The 16381-nt window shown below is 41.8% G+C and overlaps 2 protein-coding genes across 3 annotated transcripts in view; both read right to left on the reverse strand.

Moving 5' to 3' along the window:
- LOC125487083 (protein unc-45 homolog A-like) overlaps positions 1-327 on the reverse strand; it is a 23699-nt gene extending 23372 nt beyond the window's left edge. The window contains exon 1 of the mRNA XM_048617060.1: positions 185-327. Within this exon, the coding sequence (XP_048473017.1) occupies positions 185-327 (143 nt within the window). The remainder of the gene's footprint in view (positions 1-184) is intronic.
- An 8211-nt stretch (positions 328-8538) lies between these two features.
- On the reverse strand, positions 8539-12328 carry LOC125487090 (protein shisa-like-1). 2 transcript variants are annotated; one of them, XM_048617094.1, is made up of 3 exons: positions 12219-12328; positions 10802-11009; positions 8539-9258 (listed from the first exon to the last, which is right to left on the reverse strand). In XM_048617094.1, the coding sequence occupies exons 1-3, from the start codon at positions 12274-12276 to the stop codon at positions 9072-9074; spliced, it is 453 nt and encodes a 150-aa protein (XP_048473051.1). In that variant the 5' UTR covers positions 12277-12328; the 3' UTR covers positions 8539-9071. The 2 variants fall into 2 exon arrangements, 1 of the variants encoding a protein (XP_048473051.1); XR_007265641.1 differs by lacking the exon at positions 12219-12328 and having other exon boundaries at positions 10779-11475.
- Between the last annotated feature and the right edge of the window lie 4053 nt (positions 12329-16381).

The following is a 16381-nucleotide window of genomic DNA, read 5'->3' on the forward strand; positions in this document are numbered from 1 at the left end:
GGGGGACAGTGTAGAGGGAGCTTTACCCTGTACTGTCCCTGTCCCTGGGAGTGTTTGATGGGTATCTGAAGGCTACATCCTGACTCAGGGATTGACGATGCTCAGGAATTCCGAGAGTTTAAGGGAGGTTCCGGGTCCGAACCCTTCATGTTACCCCCCCCCCGGCCACTCCCATGCCCACAACCCTCTCACCGTCTCCGCCATCTTCTCTCCTGTTGCCCTGGTGACTGCGGCCGGGTAGTGTCGCAAATTGATGGCGTCACCCCGTTGGCTGTCAATCAAAGGCGGAGGGGGCGTGGCTGGTGCTGCAGCTCCAGGGCCATGCATTTGAATGAAACAAGAGTCTGCAAAATCGTCATCCACAATGCTGCCCTTTACGAAATGCAACTGCTTTCATTGAAAGAAAACCGAGCAGGAAGATTCCTTTGAAAGTATCCAATCTTTATCTCTCAATATTGATTATTAATTTATGAAGGTTCTGCAAACAAGGTCAAAACACTCAGGGTGAATGTGTTTCAATGCAATGTAGCTGCAATCAGCGTGGTATTGGAGTGAAGCACCCTAAAGTGCTGTATTGTACTTAACCAATTTATCTATGTTGTTCTTTTCTGTAAAACCAAACTTTCAATGAGTTGTGCGTGTGCAAATGTTATTATTGAAGCGCATTTGTGCCAAAAATAGTAACAAGATTCTGTAGAAGCCATTACTGGACTCAAAACGTTAACTCTTATTTCTCTCTCCACAGATGCTGCCAGACCTGCTGAGCTGGTGCAGTAATATCTGGCTTTTGATAATTTGCCACACTACAATCAATGCAGTCAACTTAATCTGCATTATCTACACCCTTTTTCCCCAGCCTTCACTTACCCACAATTACATAAATGTTGTCCCCTCCACACTTCACATCAGCTCTGATGAAGAGTCATCTAAAGAAGTAAAGATATCTTGCTGCAAATATGTGGTACCTTTAGGGACATATTCATTATGTCATCTTCATATTATGGCATGTGACCTGATGGTATAAAGCTAACGTTACCTTGCTCTGTCTCCATGGATGCTGCCTGACCCCTATGATTTCCAGCATTTTTTATTTTCACCACAGATTCCAGCATCTGCAGTAATTTGCTCCTGCAATCAATGTGACTCATCTGAGGAATACTCATCTGCTGGGTTTTATAAATTGTCTTTATTTTTGCCAGGTTTCTTTCTGTCTTTTAGAACAATGGCTCTTCACTGTACTGCAGTTCAATGGATTTTGGACACTTTGGATATACAGCAACACCAAGTCTCAGACAAACATTCTGTCTCCTACTCTATAAAGCTTAAATCCCTTGAATGTAAATGGTTCCCCAATCTTGGACCTCCTATCATTCGTAGGAACATTGAATCAGAAATGGGCCATTCAGTCCATCAAGCCTACCCAGCAGTTGTAGACAATGTCCAATCATCTCCCCAAGTTACTTTCCTGCTATATCTCCATATCTATTAATATTAGTCATATCCAGAAAATACCAGTTTTTGTCTTGAAAATGCTCAATGACAGCTTTCACAGCTCTCTGGGGTAGAGAATTCCAAAGATTCATCACTGCCTGAGTGTAGAAATCCCTCCTCATTTCATTCTTAAATGGCCTATCCCTTACCCTGAGATGATGTCCCTTTCTAGAGTCACCAGCCAGAGTGATATAAATTCTCATTCTTCAAAACCAGAGAACATGCCCAGTTCCCTCAATCAGTCCACATAAGACAATCCCACCTTCACAGGGATTAACTGGGCGAATCTCTGTTGCATGCCTTCTATGGTAAGTACATCTTTCCTTAGATAAGGAGACCAAAACTGTACACAATAGTCCAGGTGAGCTCTCAACAAGACCCTGTTCAACAGCCAATACCAATGCTGTGATGCTTACATTAGCTCCCCTAACATAAGGATGAAACATAGGTCACATAGTACTGAAGAATAATGCTCCCGCACTACTGAGCAGGTCTGAGCACACCAATCAGCATGTCATGCTGCAAGAGGACAGAGCTCAGTAAGGCGGAGACATGTGAGCTTTATACCATTAGATCACATCCTGTGATATGAAGATGACATAATGAGTATGTCCCTTAAGGTACCACATATATGAGCAAGATATCTTTTATTCTGTACTCAGATCCCCTTGAAATTAATGCCAACCTACTGTTTGCTTTCTTAATTGCGCCTGGACACTAGTTATTAGTGACCCATGGACGGGGACACCCACATTTCACAACCTCTGACCATTTAAGAAATATTACAGTATTTTTACTACCAAAATAAATAACTTCACACTTAGGTTTTACAGTAGATATGTAGCTCGGGTTGTGTGTGTTGTGGTTGGTTGGCTTGCCGAGCTGGTTCGTTTTTTTCTCCGCAGAAGTTTCATTACCCTGCTGGGTAACATCATCAGTGCAGCCTCTGATGAAGCGCTGTTGTGCTTTCCCGCCTGGTATTTAAACTCTGGAGTCTGTTGAGCTGGATTACCTCATTTCCGGTTTTCCTCCATAGCGGAGCATATATGGGGTCGAGTTATAGGTGTTTGTTGGTGTCTTTCTTCGTGGAGTACCAGGCTTCTAGGAATTCCCGTGCTTGTCTCTGCTTTGCTTGTCCCAGGATCTTGGTATTGTCCCAATCTAATTGGTGGTTCTCCTTATCTATGTGGATACAGATGAGTGACAGTTCTTCTGGGTTTTAAATTCCCACTCAGTTTGATATAATCAACAAATTTGGAAACATTATGATTGGTTGCCATATCCAAATCATTGATATCCTGTCACCCTGAGAATTATCTGTTAATTCCTACTCTCTGTTTTCTGTCTAACTGATTCTTAATCCAAACTAGTATATTCCCCTAATCTCATGTGCTTTCATTTTATTTACTAACCTCCAGCATGGGACCTTATCAAAATCCTTCTGAAAATCCAAATACACAACATCAACAGGTCGTCCTTTGTCTATGGTACAAGTGAAATCCTCAAAAAACTCCAAGTTTGTCAAACGTATTTTATGTTATAAATCTGTGTTGATTAAACCCAATTTTATCATTATTTTCTAAATATTCAGTTATCACATCCATTATAATAGATTCTAACACTTTCCCCGCTATGGATGTAAAGCTAAAGGTCTGTAGTCCCCATTTGTTCTCTCTTTTTAAATAGTGGGGTTACAGTTGCTATTAGTAGGAAAATTTCCGGAGTCTATAGAATTATGAAACAAAATGCATCCGCTATCGCTATTGATACATCCTTCGGAACTCTGGAATGAAACTCATCTCATCCAGGAGATTCATCAACCCTCAAGTCCGCTCACTTTTCATCCTCTTGACCAGTACTAATTTTTTTTTTAGCTTTTCACTCACATAGGTTTCTTGGTCACGTGGTTTTTCTGGGTGATTTTCTGCATCTTTTCTGCAGGGGAGGCAATGGCTTAGTGATATTATTGCTGGACTGTTAATCCAGAAACCCAGATAACGTTCTGGCGACCCAGGTTCAAATCTCGCCATGGCAGACGGTGGAATTTGAATTCATTAAATACCTGGAATTAAGAGTCTAATGAATCCATTGTCGATTGTCGGAAAAACCCATCTGGTTCACTAATGTCCTTTAGGGAAGGAAACTACCATCCTTTCTGGGCAATTAGGGATGGGCAATAAATGCTGCCTCACCAGCGATGCCCTCATCCCCTGAATGAATAAAGAAAAAAAGTCTTCTTCTGAAAAGACAAATACAAAGTAATTGTTTGTGTTTCCACCTTTCCCTGTTCTCTTGTCCCCACCTGCAATTAGCCCATACTTTATCCTTACTAACATTTTCCCATTAATGTATTGATAGAAGTATTTACAGTTTGCCTTTGTGTTTCCTCACTAACTTGTGTTCATATTCTCCTTTCCCTCATCAATTTCTAGGTCCTCCTTTGCTCAGTCATAGATTGTTCCTAATCCTCTGGTTTACCCTATTTTGACATTCTTGTAAACCATTTCCTTTGATCTAGTGCAACTCTACATATTTTGTTGACCATGGTTGAGTTAAGTTTCCTCGTGGGTGTATATCTGTTATAAACCATGTAGTGTTTATTTAAATACTAGCCATTGTCTGTCTGCCATCAAAACCTTACGAGGATTTTCCCAATCCAACCCTAGCCAACTTGCCTCTTAGACACTCAGAGTTTCCTCTGCTCAGAATTAAGATCCTAATTTCAGAATGAACTATTCATATTCAAACATCATGTTTGAATTGTTGTCACTATTACCCATAGGCTCCCTTACTACAAAGTTTTTAATTAAACAACAAATTCAGCCTGATCTTTAATTGGCTTCACAACATACTGTTCCAGGAACCCATCTGGTACGTGCTCCAGGAATTCACTTCCCACAGCATTCGTGCTGACTCAGTTAAACCGGTCTATATGCAGATTGAAGTTGTCCATTATTATTGATTAACCATGTGACATGCATCTCCAATTTCCTGATTTATTGCATGCCCAGCATGAGCTCTACAGTTTGATGTCTTCTGAAGAAGTGAAGGGGGTGGTGTAGCGGTAATATCAATAGACTGGTGACCCAGAACCCGAGATTAATGAACGATCTGGACATGAATTCAAATCCCACCGTGGCAGCTGGTGAAATTTGAATTCAGCAAAAATCTGGAATTAAAAGTAATGGCAATCATGTGACCATTGTTGATTGTTGTAAAAACTAATGTCCTTTGGGGAAGGAAATCTGCCATCATTACCCTGTCTGGACTACGTGAGACACCAGACCCACAGCAGTGTGGTTGACTCTTAACTGGCCTCTGGGCAATTAGGGATGGGCAATAAATGCTGCCTGGCCAGTGACTCCCCCACCCCTTGAATGAATAAAGAAAATTGAACAGTAAAGAATTATATAGCACAGAGGTAGTCCATTTAGACCCATTTCTGGTGTTTATGTTCAACATGAGTCCTCTCTACGTCATCTTACCCTGTCAGCATTTCTTTCTGTTATTTATTGTTGTACTGTCTTTAAAGATCAAGAGCTAATTAGCAGCAATCAATTGTACATTGGGTAAGTGTTTCAGAGGGGCCACATTCATGGTTGCAGTGGAAATCTGGCTTTTGTATAACACAGCACTGGCCCAACTGGTCTTCTACCTTAAAGCATTGCAGATTAGAATGAAGCAAAAAGCTCCCAACTTTGGAAGCCTAATATATCATTATTTCAAACATCTAGGAACTGAAAGACAGAATTCCTTTCTGCCTTGTGGACTTACCCAACTTCCTGTTATTGATGGAATAATCATCACGGCTTACCTCTGTATATGTCAATATTTAGTGATTGAGAACAGAAATGCACTGTCTACAGAATAAGGTAAATTAATAAATGTTGCTGATGTTAAATACTAGTTGCACAGAACCTGAAGTGACACAGCATGTGATAAATCATATTTTATTTCATCTGTAACAGTGATTTGCACAATATCATCCTGTAATTCTACTTTCATAATCATCAAATTTACAGAGTGTATATTCAAAGAGTTCATGTTAGTTTGGCTCAGTCTGTGACACTCTTGCCCCTTTGGTTGATCAGTTTATGAAAGAGAGTTTGAGCTCCACTCTCCAGATGTAATAAAATGCAGCACTGAGGGAGAACTACGCTGTCAGAGGTGTCATGCTTCAGTTGTGCTGTTGAGCTTGGGGTACCAGCTACCTGGTTCTGGGTTTGCCTAGAGCTTAAAGGACAACAAGAACAACTGAACAGGCTCCTCAGACAGCAATGTGCAAACTTGTGACCACTGCGTCTAGAAGGACAAGGGCAGCAGATACAGAGGAAAACTATCCTCTGCAAGATGCCCTTCATGCTACTCAGCATCCTGACTTGGAAACATATTGCTGTCCCATCAGTGTTACTGGGTCAAAATCCTGGTATTCCCTCCCTAAGGGCATTGTGGGTCAACCCACAGCACATGGATTGCAGCAGTCCAAGATGTCAGCTGACCACCACCTTCTCAAGGGCAACTAGGGACAGGCAATAAGAGCTGGCCCAGCCAGCAACACCCACATTCTCAGACTGACTTTTAAACAGGACTAATTAAAGAAAAGGAAGGTGTTTTTAGTGTCCATGGCCTGCTGAGGGGCAAAGTCAGCCATGATCCTGTGCATCTGCACAACATCTAATGATTCCTATTGGGAAGTATATGGCCAATGAGAGGAGAGGCACAAGGTTAGCAAAACATCTGACCCTCCCATGTAAAGAATGGTTATGAGGATAATGTACTTATGCCAGTCCCAGTAAGGAATAATTGCACAGAACATTCCTAGCCAGAAGGGAATAAATGGAAAGAATGTGCATAATTAGTTGGTTTCGTTGGCGATCACAACGACATTAAAAGGGGTAATTTTCTGATCAGCTTCACCAGGAGAAATTACTCCTGCACCCAGTGTATCCACACAGCCCCAGTCTATTACCAACAGCCACTGCTCCACGTGTAACCTGGGAGACCGGAATTGCAGTCCATCTGTAACAGCTGCAAACTCCAAGGCAGAGCAAACAGTTGACGTGGGAACACAGGCATTTAGAAATGAGAAAGACCAGAGTCCATTCAGTTTCCTTCTCTACCATTCTGACAGGTATAATACCACAACACTAAATTATTGACTAAGGATACAAACATCTGAATTAGGAGCAGGAGTAGGCCATTCAGCCATTCGCGCCTGTTCTCCAAATTCAATTAAGATCATGCCTGATCTGATTATTCCACATTCCTGCCTGTCACACTCATAATGTAAGAACTAGGAGTAGGAGTGGGCCATTCAGCTCCTCAAGCTTGCTCCACTATTTAATACGATCATGGCCGATCTCCTTTCAGCCTCAACTCCACTTTCCTGCCCACTCTTCATAACCGTCCAAAGCATTACTCATTAAAAACCTGTCTATCTCCACCGTAAATTTACTCAGCATTTTGAAGCTGCTACTCCTAATCCTAAAATATATCCAAGATGTGGAAGTGCCTTGTTGGACTGAGGTGGACAAAGTCAAAAGTCACACGACACCAGGTTATAGTCCAACAGGTTCATTTGAAATCACACGCTTTCAGAATTAAGTGAAGTCACTTCACCTGACAAAAGAAGCAGCGCTTTGAAAGCTTGTGATTTCAAATAAACCTGTTGGACTATATCCTGATGTCATGTGACTTCTGACTATAATATATCATAATCTTTCACCTCCTTGCTTATCGAGAAGCTGTCTATCTCTGCCTTTAAAATACTTAAAGACTCCGCTTCCATTGCATTTTCAGGAAGAGAGTTCCAAAGAAAATAAATTTCCTTATCTCTGTTTTGAATAGGTAATCCCATATTAAACAGTGTCCCCTCAATCTGGATTCCCCAAAAGGAAACATCCTCTCCATCCATCCTGTCAAGAACCCTTATATGTTTCAATCAAGTTACCTCTCATCCTTCTAAACTCCAGTGAATACAAGCTTATCTGCCCAACCTTTCTTCATAAGACAACCTTCCCATTCCAGGTGTTAGTCGAGTAAATGTTCTCTGACCCAATTCCAGTATATTTACATCCATCACTGTGATTACACTCTATCCAATGGGAAAATCCCCAGTGGTGGAGAACCCTGAGAACTAGGGGTTCAAAGTTACCTAAAAACTGAAATTGCTGGAGAAACTCAGCAGATCTGACAGCATCTGTGGAGAGTGAAAAATGGCAATTACATCTCAGGTCAAATGTGGCTTCTTCAGAACTGAAGGATGTTCCGAAGGATCATTTCAAACTCCAAATGTCAACTTTATTTCTCTCACCACAGATGCTTCAAGACCTGCTGAATATTTTCCAACAATTTATGTTTTTATTTCAGATTTCCAGCATATGCAATAGTTTGCTTTCATTCCAAAGTCATCTGCTCCTCTCAAAGATGTTGCACTTACCACAGGTTGTCTCAAATTATTTATGTGATCAATCCCAGAATGTTGCCATCTGAATGAAGTCTATTTAATGTATGTGGTCTGAACCAAGTCATAGCACAGTGAGGTTAAAATTGAATCAGAGATAGTAGGAACTGCAGATGCTGGAGAATCCGAGACAACAAGGTGCAGGGCTGGATGAACACAGCAGGCCAAGCAGCATCATAGGAGCAGAAAGGCTGACGTTTCGGGCCTCGACCCTTCATCACAGCACAGTGAGCATGGGTACAAGTACACGTAGTCTGATTTTATCATATTAGTTATAACTGGTCACCTGAGCTAGCCCATGAAAAGAAATAGAAATTTACATTTATATACATTTTCATGACTATCAGAAACCTTGGAGCACTTCACTGACAATGGACTACTTTTCAAGTGTAGTCACCACTGTAATGTCAGAAATGTAGCAACCAATTTGTGCACAGCAATTTCCCACTATCAGCAATGTAATAATGACAAGGCAATCCTTTTAATGTTAAGGTATAAATATTGACCAAGACACCATGGGGAATTCTCTCACTGTCCTTCAAGCAGTGCAAGCGATCTGAAGGCATAGACAGAGCCATGGTTGCAATATTTAGCTGTGAACCCAGCCTCCCCTTAAAGATCAGCTCAATGCTGGCATTTCCACCACTGCCCAGTCATATCATCAATGAAAAGATCTTTAAATGTCAGTAGATATAAGCTGCCTGAATGCCATTAACCCAGTGATGACCATTGACCCAGTAATGACCATTGACCCAGTAATGACCATTAACCCAGTAATGACCATTAACCCAGTGATAATCATTGACTCATTGATGACCATTAATCCAGTAATGACCATTAACCCAGTGATAATCGTTGACTCATTGATGACCATTAATCCAGTAATGACCATTAACCCAGTGATAATCGTTGACTCATTGATGACCATTAATCCAGTGGTAATCATTGACTCATTGATGACCATTAATCCAGTGATGACCATTCACCCAGCATTGACCATTGACTCAGTGATGACCATGATGCAACATGACCATTGATTCATTGATGACCATTATCTGGCGATGACCATTTACTCAGCAATGACCATTGCCCCGGTGATGACCAGCGATGACAGCACTCACTTCTGGGTTGTGTCTGAGCTTGTTTTTTTGTGGTCACCATTGCAGCATCCACAGAGACAGTGGGGAGGCTGGTACCACCAGAGATTGTGCCTGTTTAGCATGTAGTAATGAAGCAGGTCTGTCAACAACAGGGCCACAACACAGAGACCATACACAAAGACCACAGCCATTGATCCGTAATTACTGGGGGTGAGAAGAGAACAAGACAGGACACATATCAGCTATTAATGATTAACAGCAGAGTACCCGTAATAATAAGTTAGGAAATGTCACCAACACAATTTCAAACAGTCAATCAATAATGAAGCAACCTTTCCTATCATGGCATCTATTTATTGCAATATTGGAGAGCTTGTGTAGCAATGGGTAGTGTCCCTGTCTCTGAGCCAGAAGCTTCAGGTTCAAGTCCCATTCCAAGACTTGATGGCCTCGGACATTGCATTTATGACACAGACAAGTAGGTTGACGATCAACTTGTAAATCCTTACAATTCACACCAATGGTGGGATGTAAGAGTGGGAGAGATTCTTGGTCAGCCATGTGATGGAAAGAATATTGCAGCCTCTGCCATCACCATCCATGGCTCCAGAGTGCGACATGTGAAAGTGTGTGTTGCTACAAAGGCTCAGTTCCCTTTGGGGAGCCAGTTGGCTGGTGCAGGTACGATCAGTGCTCGTTCCCTGTTCCAGCCTGGGCTGGATATTCGACCTGCCTCCTTGCCCTACCTATGATGAAGGTGACAACACCAGGCATTGGACCTACCTTTGTGCAGAGAACTGAAGAAGATGATTTAATCAAACAATAGCCATTGCTACTCTTACTGGAAGGTAGAGGGACTTGATCTCTGGTCTGTACTTTATCAGCTGACCTCAGCTATGGCAATAAAGGTAAGATATTTGACAGTCTGTGCCCCAGGATTACAGATAGACCCTTTGCTCCCCGCCCTTCCATGCCCAACACACGTCTCAGGGGTTACAAGGTAGCATCCGGATGTGGGAACATTGGCTGAATTCCAGCACCTCCTGTCTTTGGCTTCTGATCTGACAAAGGGTCACTCGACCCGAAATGTTAACACTGAATTCTCTCCACGGATGCTGCCAGATCTGCTGAGCTTTTCCAGCAATTTCTGTTTTTGTGTCAGCAATGAGCTGCTCCCACCAAGACAACAATCATCCTCTGAACCACTACTACTACACCTCACTTTCCAATCATTAAATTTAAGAAAACCCATTTTCCTTTTAATTGGCACAGTGGGAGATCCGTTGTTTTCCCCATGATGGGGAGGTGATGGCCTAGTGGTATTATCACTGTACTGCTAATCCAGAGACCCAGATAATGTTCTGGGGACCCAGGTTCAAATCCTGCCATGGCAGATTGTGGAATTTTAATTCAATAAATATCTGGAATTAAGAATCTAATGATGACTATGAATCCATTGTTGATTGTTGGAAAACCCATCTGGTTCATTAATGTCCTTGAGGGAAGGAACCTGCCATTCTTACCTGGTCTGGGCAGCATGTGACTCCAGACCCACAGCAATGTGGTTGACTCTTAACTGCCGTCTGGGCAATAAATACTGCCTAGCCAGCAACACCCTCATCCTGTGAGTGAATAAAATAAAATGAAGACACTCCAACTCAAAGCCATCACTAGTTTGACAGCTATCCCGTGAACCTGCACTATTCTCCTTCACCTGCACTTACACTGGTCCCATTTTCATACGTACACAGAGCTCCTTGTCTGTGCTGACTTGTTCATTTTCATTGTGCTCTGAAATTCAGCTTCATTGCAGCAATATTTCAAGGTTTGGTTGCTCTGATGACAGCAGTGGGTTTGTCTCTGATCTTCATTAAGCCGTGGACAGTGGAATCCAGAGTGGTACTTTTTTGCAGCATCCAGATACGGCTCACAGATCCTGTATTTAGAAGCAGAAACTGAAAAGCGAGATGTTATTGTCAGGTGATCATATGTTGTGGTTTCAACAGAGGTACAACACAACTGGAATTCAGGGCAACAACACAACCAGAAATCGAAGACTGTGAATGTTTTCAGGAAACCAGGCCAACAGATGGCAGATGCAATTTGATAATCCATAAACAGTCAGGAATAAAACTTTATTTTGTCCTTTTCCTACTTCTTCAAAAACCGCCCTTCCTCTTCACAAGCATGACAGTTAGTGCACAGACCTACTCTAGTATTTTACCCAAACATCTCTTTTTAATGCAATAGTCTAGACAGCAAGTTCAACAGTTTTTTAACTTGTCAAGGTAATCATTAATGGCCCCTATCTTGTCCTGATTCATTGCCAAACCAACATCCCAGCATCAGTGAATGGACAGAGGTGAGACAGACAGGGAGTGCCACCCATGGCTCAGTGAGTCTACATTGACAGTGCACTATGAGAGAGTCATCACACTGTTAGGATGAGACATTAAACTGAAACCCTGATCACGCTCTCAGGTGGACATAAAAGCTTCCATGAGACATTTTAAACAAAGGCAAGGAAGTTCTCCCATGGGTCCCGGCTCTTAACTGTGTATTAATTATACTTAATTAAATGCAATTGGTGGTCATTGACTGATGATTTACCTAGATCCCTGTTGACATAGACTGAAACTACGTTTGTTCAGTTAGGAGCTGCATGCTTATAATATGGAACTCTGTAAATACATTTAACTGTGTAAAAATTAGTGCACTACTATCTGCACCAGTTGGCTTTCTGCATTAAAACACTGGCCAATATCTCCCCTTGACTAACATTACTAAAACAGATTATCTGGTTATTTATCATATTGCTGCTCATGAGAGTTTGTTCTGTGGAAATTAGCTGCTGCACTTCCTACATTGTCCCAGTAACTACACTTTTCAAAAAGTTCTTAATTGTTTGTACAGCACATTGGGACCTGAGATTGTTGAAGATTCCATACACATGCAATTACATAATGTAGGAGCAAATTTCTGCAGATCCTGGAATCCGTAATGGAAACAAACAGTGCTGGAAGTCACAGCAGGTCAGGCAGTATCCATCAGCTCTGCTGAAGAGTCATCCAGGTTTGAAACATTAGCTTGCTCTCTCTCCACAGATGCTGCCTGACTCGCTGTGATTTCCAGCATTTTGTGTTTTCAGTTCTTTCTTCACATACCTGTTACCAGTAATTCACAGAGCAGCAGTGAAGCCAGGAGTTGACAGAAACGTGACATGGTGGCATCCAAAGCCTGGATCTCTAATTGTCACCCTAAAGGATGTTGCTGGTGCCTTAAAACAAAGTACACCATTTATTTAAATCAAAACCCGATAGAACTGCAGATGCTGGAAATCTGAAACAAAAACAGAAATTGCTGGAAAAGCTCAGCAGGTCTGACACCATCTGTGGAGAGAGATCAAAGTTAATGTTTTGGTCCAGTGACCCTTCCTCAGAAGCAGTTCTGTTCTTCAGTTCTTCAGTTAATGAAACATCAGAGTAGGTTCACTGGACTAATACCTGGAATAGGAGAGTTGTCTGTCATGAGGAAAGGTTAGACAGGTTTGGAGTTTAAAACAGTCATTGATGACTTGATTGAAAAATCAAAGATCCTGAGGGGACTTGAATGGGTGAATGTGGAAAGGATGCTTCCTCTTTGGAGAGGAACTTGGGGCCACTTTTAACATCTGGGGTCACCACTGTAAAACTGAGATGAGGCAATTATTTTCACAAGTCTTTGAAGACGATGGGGGCAGAGTCTTTGGGTATTTTTAAGGCAGATGTGTGTGGATTCTGGTTAAGAGAGGAGGTGAAAAGTTATTACAAATAAATGGGAGTGTGGAATTGAAGTTACAATCAGGTCAGCCATGATGTTATTAAATGGCACAGCAGGCTCGAGGGGCTGAATGGCCTATTCCTTCTTGTTTCTATTTTCATATTTCAAACATTAAAACAGTGGCTGTCACAGGCAGGCAAGTGCTTTGGTAAAGCTGTAGTAAAGTTGTAAAGGGATCTGTAGAAAGATAAAGTTGTTTCTTTATCGATCTGTGTTGATGCTAGTAATTTGGAAGCTGCTGTAAGCTTCCCCGGTTGTAAACAGTATTTCGAATAAGTGATAGCTGTTTTGTAGTTACTACTCCAAATCTTATAGATGTTTATAAGATGTTGAATGGCATGGGTAGAGTGGAAAGTATGAGGCCTTTTCCCAGGCTGGAGGGGTCAATTACTAGGGGCACAGATTCAAGGTGCAGGGGGGAGATGTTTAAAACTGATGTACGAGTCAAGTTTCTCACACAAAGGGTAGTGAGTGCCTGGAACACACTGCCAGAGGAAGTGGTGGAAGCAGATAGCAGCATTCAAGAGGCACCTGGATGACTACATGAATAGAAAGGGAATAGAGGGATACGGATCCTATAAGTGAAGACAGTTTTCATATGGAACAGCAAAACGTGTTGGTGCAGGCTTGGAGGGCTGAAGGGCCTGTTCCTGTGCTGTCTTGTTCTTTGTTCTTGTTCTTATTAACTATGATCTCCGCTTGGACCTACACCTTGCTGCTTTCCCTTATTTGGCCACATCCTCCCATTGGCCAGAGTCATACTGACAAAGAGAAGGAGAGGGGCAAAGAGACAGAGAGAGAGGGATGAAAGTAGAATTCAGAGAAAGTGGGGGGGAGAGTAAAAAAAAAAGAACAAGAGGGACAACTAAAGGACAGTGAGGAAGAGAGAAAAGATATTGAAAAGGTAATTTCTTTCCCTAACAACCTAATAAAATAGCCTTTCAATAACCACAGTTTCAGTTCACATGAAAAAAAAGGATGTTGGGAGAGAAGAAGGCTGGTGTCTAGAGAATGTACTTGAGTAAATAGTAAATCTTGGGGAAAAATAGGAAAATCGGAATCATTCCCAATGGATTTTACGTACAGTGCAGTCTGAGGAGCTTTCTACTACATTCCAGACCAATGGTAATTTAAAGAACCGAAAGAATTGCGGATGCTGTTAATCGGGAACAAAAACAGAAGTTGCTGAGAAAGCTCAGCAGGTCTGGCAGCATCTGTGAAGAAAAAATCAGAGTTAACATTTCGAGTCTGGTGACCCTTGGTAATTTTAGTTTGCAGCAGAACTTCCCAAAATCGGGGTTGGGAAACCAAGTGAGGTTTCAAATTGAAATGTTAGTGTCCTGAGCTCTGAGGCAGCAATAGGTGTCATGGGGCTCTGACCAAGTTAACTTGTATGTTTATATCAGTCCTACACCTTTTTTAACGGACCCCTGCCCTCACAGCCTCCTGAACCCACTGTCTCAGTTCTGACTGAAGAGATCACAACAATTGCCAAGCCTTGATATGTGGTCACAGTCACAACAGGTTTGAAAAGCAGTGGTATATCACTAGTTAATCTCTTGTGATAATACAGGAAAGATGTGGAAGCGTTGGAAAAGGTGCAGAGGAGATTTACCAGGATATTGCCTGGAATGGAGGGATGGTCTTATGAGGTAAGGTTGAGAGAGCTAGGGCTTTTCTCTTCAGAACGATGAAGGACGAGAGGTGACTTGATAGAGGTGTACAAAATGATCAGAGGTATAGATAGAATAGACAGCCAGAGACTTTTTCCTAGGGTGGAGGTAGCTATTACAAGGGGGCATAGTTTTAAAGTGAGTGGAGGTAGATATAGGGGAGGCATCAGAGGTGGGTTCTTTACTCAGGGGCATGGAGTGCATTGCCGGAGAGGGTAGTGGAGTCGGCCTCATTAGGAGCATTTAAGCGGCTATTAGATAGGCATATGGATGATAGTATAAGGTAGGGGTGGAGCTTAGGTAGACCTTAGGTTTAGGGTAAAAGTTTGGCACAACATCATGGGCCGAAGGGCCTGTACTGTGCCATACTGTTCTATGTTCTATATATTCCTTTTGGGGAGTCAAAACTGTACAGTCTGAAAGTGTTGATGTGAGAGACCAGTACATAATAGCCAGGGCATGTAGATATAATTCATTTTAAAGTCATATGATCTATCCTTATTTTTAATATTTATGTAAATATAAATTATTGTTCTTACTTCTCTAATGGAAACCACTTATGTAAAGCCCCCCCCACCACACCATACGCACCCCACAACCACTGTTGGTGCTGTAGCACCTCCTCTGGTGAATTTTTATACAGCATGACATGTTTACATCAGTAATTTCCATTGTTAATGCGAGCAGGAACTTGAGAATACTTCAAAAGTATTTATTTCATAAATATATAAAGCAGGTCAAAATTTCCATGCAGACTGAACCTGTCACTATTTAAGTTTGAAAGTTACAACAAAAAGTTATCGCCTAAAACCATTTTTAAAATTACTGTAAGACCTCAATTACATTGATTCAGATTGAATGCAATTCCCAGTGTAACAGAGTTCATTTCAGAATCGGCTGCTGGAGAAATCTCTGATGCCAAACAGTCGCAATAAGGAAAGTTAATTATTTTTTTCAGAAATGTAAATTGAATAACAGAGAAGGGAAAGGAAAAGCATTTGTGCATTTGGATTGTTTGCAGATGGTATCTACAAATGAATTAGTTCACTGAAGAATATGACGGGAAATAGTTAAAGGAACTAAAATTTAGGCCAAGGCCAATTTCAAATGACCATTCATCACAAAATAATTCATGGGTGGCGTATGCTATTCGATTTGAGAAGCGTCACTTTCCACATCTGCATCTCCCAGCAGAGTCTCTGAATCAGGAATGGACATCCTAGACTATAGATGTTTCCTGGACAGACTCGGGTTCGAATGTTGACAAAGGCCCGCAAGTGGATTATTTTAAATAGACCTTGGGGTCACAGCGATCCCTGCCACTCGAGTTAGGGATTTAACATTTTACACTGAATCTGAAAAAATAAATCAAGACACGGTTCTTGCCGTGTCGTAGAATAAATATTAGACAAAATTCACCAAATTCATGTCTAGACTGACGAAGAAAGACACCCAAGAGGGAACAAAGGAGGTGAAATGACAAGAGCTGGCAGTTCCCCCAGAGGTGAAACTTACCTGCTTCAGGTGAGGACCTCAACCAGGTCCCGGCAGTTCTGTCAAGGAAAGCTTCAAGCATCTGAGAAAACGCAATCTGCTTTTTTTTTTATTCGGAGTGTTTGCTTGTCTCAGCACTGCTCCACATAACGGAATATTCCCTTTCCATTTTCGCCTTAACTTGGCAATCTGCAGTTTCCGAATTCTGCAGATCCGCACTGTTTCTGCCCTCTGCCTCTGTGGTGCTTGTTTCAATTTGTCGTTCTGGGTCCAAATCGCTGATCGAACTGCGTGCACCGTGCATCGATGCTGGGCAATTTTGTTTTTAATTTGTTGTGATG

The sequence above is a fragment of the Rhincodon typus genome, chromosome 36 (genome assembly GCF_021869965.1).
Source record: "Rhincodon typus isolate 14 chromosome 36, sRhiTyp1.1, whole genome shotgun sequence".
NCBI classification, from domain to species: Eukaryota; Metazoa; Chordata; class Chondrichthyes; order Orectolobiformes; family Rhincodontidae; genus Rhincodon; species Rhincodon typus.

Excerpts from the sequence above, each read along its gene's own strand:
- LOC125487090 (XM_048617094.1), bottom strand. The coding sequence starts at position 12,276 with ATGTCACGTTTCTGTCAACTCCTGGCTTCACTGCTGCTCTGTGAATTA. Across the intron at positions 11,010-12,218 it reads CTGTGAATTACTGGTAACAG|TTTCTGCTTCTAAATACAGG; the intron begins GTATGTGAAGAA and ends CTCGCTTTTCAG. Across the intron at positions 9,259-10,801 it reads GCACAGACAAGGAGCTCTGT|TAATTACGGATCAATGGCTG; the intron begins GTACGTATGAAA and ends TCTCACCCCCAG.